General features: G+C 43.0%; 2 protein-coding genes across 6 annotated transcripts in view; both read right to left on the bottom strand.

The window, feature by feature from the left end:
• The window catches only part of arhgap27l (Rho GTPase activating protein 27, like), a 14,464-nt gene extending 14,375 nt beyond the window's left edge, over positions 1–89 (bottom strand). For both annotated transcript variants that reach the window (XM_079746431.1, XM_079746433.1), the window contains exon 1: positions 1–89. This exon is cut by the window's left edge and continues 612 nt beyond it. The gene's annotated coding sequence lies outside the window, so the exon portion shown is untranslated.
• The window catches only part of wnk4b (WNK lysine deficient protein kinase 4b), a 20,546-nt gene that overhangs the window by 1,023 nt on the left and 14,523 nt on the right, over positions 1–5,000 (bottom strand). For 2 of the 4 annotated variants that reach the window (XM_079746426.1, XM_079746428.1), the window contains exons 19-20: positions 3,596–3,690; positions 1,442–2,780 (exon numbers count right to left, since the gene is read on the bottom strand). In XM_079746426.1, the coding sequence (XP_079602552.1) occupies positions 2,778–2,780; positions 3,596–3,690 (98 nt within the window). In that variant the 3' untranslated portion in view covers positions 1,442–2,777. Of the gene's footprint in view, positions 1–299; positions 865–1,441; positions 2,781–3,595; positions 3,691–5,000 lie in introns of those variants that run through there. The other 2 variants (XR_013812231.1, XM_079746427.1) reach the window with 2 other exon arrangements.

Here is a 5,000-nt window from a genome sequence, read left to right as displayed (position 1 = left end):
AGGAGAAAAGAGGAACTGGCAGACAGACCTGGAACCCATGGTGTCCCCTAGCAACCACTCCCCATCCGTCTCCTAGCAACCATCCCCCTCCACACCTGTCCCCTAGCAACCAGCCCTCATCCCCACCTGTCCTCTAGCAACCATCCCTCATCCCCACCTGTCCCCTAGCAACCATCCCTCATCCTCACCTGTCCCCTAGCAACCATCCCTCATTCCCGCCTGTACCTTAGCAACCACCTCCCTCCTCATCTGTCCCCTAGCAACCACCCCCTTCCCCACGCCAGGTGACCTTATGATGGGAGGAGAATCTGATTAAACTGTATAAATTCATGAGCCAAGTGGTCTTAATTTCTTGTGAAATAACATTAGTTTAAAAGTATAATCACTGAGTTATTAGATCAAGGAAGCGGACCATAGTATTACATTGTTAACCCCAACTAGTGGAGAGCAAGTTAGGGTAGAACAAGTCAACTTCTGTAGGAGACGTTAGCTATTCTAGAACATATTATCTATAGAAGCTAAAAGAGAGCTATAAGAGTAATCATAAGGGATTATGATTAAGGAAAATACTGGCTGGTTTCAGCAGCCTCACCTGGCCCAGTCTGATAGGACTGTGGGGCTGGTGAGGCTGCACACCTGGTGCACATTGAGTGATCAACGTGCACAGGATAGACCAGCCATGACCGCACAAACCCAGAGAAGGATCCCCTCTCTGCACAGCAGCATGGAGCTCCTCCCACTGTGGGAGGAGCATGGAGCTCCTCCCCCTCTGGGTCTTCTGCTCTGTAGTAGAGGGTAGCTCCTCCCCCTCTGGGTCTACTGCTCTGTGGTAGAGTGTAGCTCCTCCCCCTCTGGGTTCACTCACTAAAAGAGGAAGAATTTATTAAGAATTACGATCAAGTCATTTAAACCATACCCAGGGCCGGCGCTGGCCGTTTCGGTGCCCTAGGCGACTGGACAATAAAGGACAAATCCGGTGTAGAATGGATCTGGGATATGTATGGTATGATAACAAGTTGGAACGTTTGTTTGGGAGCAAAAACGGTGAGGGTTTCAGTGCGCCCTAACAATTAATCCTCCGCTCCCTCCCTTCTTCGTTCCATTTGGGAACATTTTTGCTTTCATTTCGTTTGTTTCGTATATTCTAATTAATTAATTAAGGGCGCCACCAGTGGGCGCCCTCAACACATTTGCCGCCCTAGGCAATCACCTAGGTCGCCTATGCCGAGCGCCGGCCCTGATCGTACATATATATCAGGGGTCAGCAACCTTTTCAACATGCAGTGCCAGTTTGACATTGACATGTATTTGAATTGTACTATTTCCATATAGTCCACAATCATGCATCAACATTTTAAATGTTTTTTTTGGTTGTTATATTTGCAACATGGGCTTACAAATTATAATTACATATGTCCCATCTTAAAACACCACTTTCAGAAACTCATTCAAAAACATCTTTGCACTGTGAGAAATGTAAAAAACAAAAATATATGAGAATGTTGGAACCATCCACATCAATATCTTTAAGACTTGTACAGCTTTGCAAAACCATGTGAAGGTGATGCATACAGGCCACTTGCAACAATATTTTAAATATTTTCTTGTTTATTACTCACGACAAAGGTTTAAAAACTATTAATTGATCCCATTTCAGAACACTGCTTTCAGTAACTCATTTAAACATATTTGCACTGGGAGAAAATGCCCAAAACAGAATAAAGTGAAAAAAAAATCGGAAGTCATGATTATGCTGCCGCATTGTGCGTCAAAATTGTTAATAATAATAAAATAAAAAATACGTTATTTTTTGTATATATATATTTTTTAAGTGTGCCAATGATTATCCTGCCACGTGCCAGTGGTGGCAGACGTGCCTAGGGTTGCCGACCCGATATATATAATAGCTCTTAAATCGTACCTACAGCTCCTTTAATAAAAATAGTTTAGTTAATAGCTCTTAAATCTTACCTACAGCTCCTTTTATAAAACTAGTTTAGATAATAGCTCTTAAATCTTACCACCTTTTATAACTACTGTGTATAGAAAAGTTGATTTGACTGCTGTTTTTTGCCGTGGTTATTTTATTGAACGGCGACCAGCTAGCTCCCCATAGTAAGAACTCTTCTTGCGTACTCACTTGATGTCAACTGGTTACGACGTTTCACTTTAAACCACTTTTACAACGCCGCAACGTAGCAATGGAGCTTCCTAGCCAAATAGGAAGCCGCCTCGCAATTGAGAAACAGCCGACATGTTGAAGTTGAAAAAAACGTGGTGGAAAAAATACAATAAACTCTTTTTAGGAAAGCTCATCAAAGTGTAATGTGCCCCAGTGGCTTCTAACATTATAAAAATCTACTATAAAATAACTAAACATATCGCTCAAAATCTCTAGGAATATTTCTTTCAACTCTTATTTGTGTTTTATTTGGATAAATATGGTTCTAAAGGATAAACAAATTATGGTTTTTGCAACTTAGAATCAGACTTGTGTGCAAAGATCTTAAAACAAAATTTTCCAAACTCAATGAAAATAAAACTATTGGTTAGGCTGAAATATATTATTATGTTTATTTAAAAGGGAATAGCTGGTTAGATAACAGTGCTTAAGTCATCAGACATGACCATGTTCACTTTGGCCTGTTGGAATACACATCCAATTCGTTATTCAAGTCAAGTTTAAGACATAGTATATTCAACAATATATAATGCAGATCATACATTCAATCATGCTCACACACACACACTCTCTCTTCTCTCCTGGGACGATATTGTCACTGTAAAGGAAAGGCCACAAGAGATGGGAAATGTCAGGAGATATAAAGACAGGTAAAACAAAATGCTAACGTTAAAGGTAAAATATTAAGCTACCGCTAGGTAGAACAACATGCTAACGCGAGAGGTAACACATTATGCTATTGCTAGGTAAAACAACATGCTAACGCTACAGGTAAAATATTAAGCTACGCCTAGGTAGAACAACATGCTAATGCTACAGATAACACATTATGCTATCGCTAGGTAGAACAAAATGCTAACGCTACAGGTAACAACATGCTAACGCTAGGTAAAACAACCTGCTAACGCTTCAGGTAACAACAAGCTAACGCTAGGTAGAACAGCATCCTAATGCTACAGGTAAAACCATGCTAATGCTAGGTAGAACAACATGCTAACACTACAGGTAACACCATGCTAACGCTAGGTAAAACAACCTGCTAACGCTACAGGTAACAACATGCTAATGCTAGGTAGAACAACATGCTAATGCTACAGGTAACACCTTGCTAACGCTAGGTACAACAACCTGCTAACACTACAGGTAACACAATGCTACCCCTAGGTAGAACAACATGCTAACGCTACAGGTAACACCATGCTAACGCTACAGATAACACATTATGCTAACACTAGGTAGAACAACATGCTAACGCTACAGATAACACATTATGCTATCGCTAGGTAGAACAACATGCTAATGCTACAGGTCGCACATGTTAATGCTAGGTTAAACAGCACGTCAACGCTACAGATAACAGAAGATGCTAACCCTCATCCACTGTGAATCGATGTCTCTGTCTGACTGTCTCACCATGATGCTGTACTCAGAGTCAAAGGTCACGCCCTTCTGTGACCTCTCCAGAGATCCACTGCTGCTCCCACTGACAGACGTCTTACGCATGATGCCTGGTGACATCGCAGAAACACACCGATGACATCACAACTACAGTGACATGGCATACAAAGACATATAACTAAGAAGCTGGTAGGGGTTAGACAGTACAGAGACAGGTCATTAAGGAGCAGGTAGGGGCTAGACAGTAGAGAGACAGGTCATTAAGGAGCAGGTAGGGGTTACACAGTAGAGAGACAGGTCATTAAGGAGCAGGTAGGGGCTAGACAGTAGAGAGACAGGTCATTAAGGAGCAGGTAGGGGTTAGACAGTAGAGAGACAGGTCATTAAGGAGCAGGTAGGGGCTAGACAGTAGAGAGACAGGTCATTAAGGAGCAGGTAGGGGCTAGACAGTAGAGAGACAGGTCATTAAGGAGCAGGTAGGGGTTAGACAGTAAAGAGACAGGTCATTAAGGAGCAGAGAGGGGTTAGACAGTACAGAGACTGGTCATTAAGGAGCAGGTAGGGGTTAGACAGTAAAGAGACAGGTCATTAAGGAGCAGGTAGGGGCTAGACAGTACAGAGACAGGTCATTAAGGAGCAGGTAGGGGCTAGACAGTAGAGAGACAGGTCATTAAGGAGCAGGTAGGGGTTAGACAGTAGAGAGACAGGTCATTAAGGAGCAGGTAGGGGCTAGACAGTAGAGAGACAGGTCATTAAGGAGCAGGTAGGGGTTAGACAGTAGAGAGACAGGTCATTAAGGAGCAGGTAGGGGTGAGACAGTAGAGAGACAGGTCATTAAGGAGCAGGTAGGGGCTAGACAGTACAGAGACAGGTCATTAAGGAGCAGGTAGGGGTTAGACAGTACAGCGACAGGTCATTAAGGAGCAGGTAGGGGTTAGACAGTAAAGAGACTGGTCATTAACGAGCAGCTAGGGGCTAGACAGTAGAGAGACAAGTCATTAAGGAGCAGGTAGGGGTGAGACAGTAGAGAGACAGGTCATTAAGGAGCAGGTAGGGGCTAGACCAGTGGTATTCACTATTTTTTTCAGGAGAGCCGCACTGACAGGACGACGTCAACAGGAGAGCCATTTTTACCGCAAAGTATCAAAAGCTATAAATCCAGTCATAAATAAGTATGCCTGATTCATAATATGTCCTCCCTAAAGCAGTGTTTCCCAAAGAATTTTGTGAAACTGTGGAGGGAACCCGGTCCTTAGCGGGGTCCGGGGGCATGCTCCCCCGGAAGGAAATTTGGTACCTTTTAACCTGGAATGCATCAATCTGGTGCACTTTGAGAGGAAAATTAAGACTTGTGTGACTGTGTGCTATTTTCTGGAATAATGTGGAGACACTGGGTCACATAACATGGAAGCTATTGAAG

This window comes from Pollachius pollachius (assembly GCF_949987615.1).
Source record: "Pollachius pollachius genome assembly, chromosome: 11".
Taxonomy (NCBI): Eukaryota; Metazoa; Chordata; class Actinopteri; order Gadiformes; family Gadidae; genus Pollachius; species Pollachius pollachius.
Note: the sequence above shows the minus strand (reverse complement) of the source record. Positions and strands in the feature narration are given on the sequence as shown.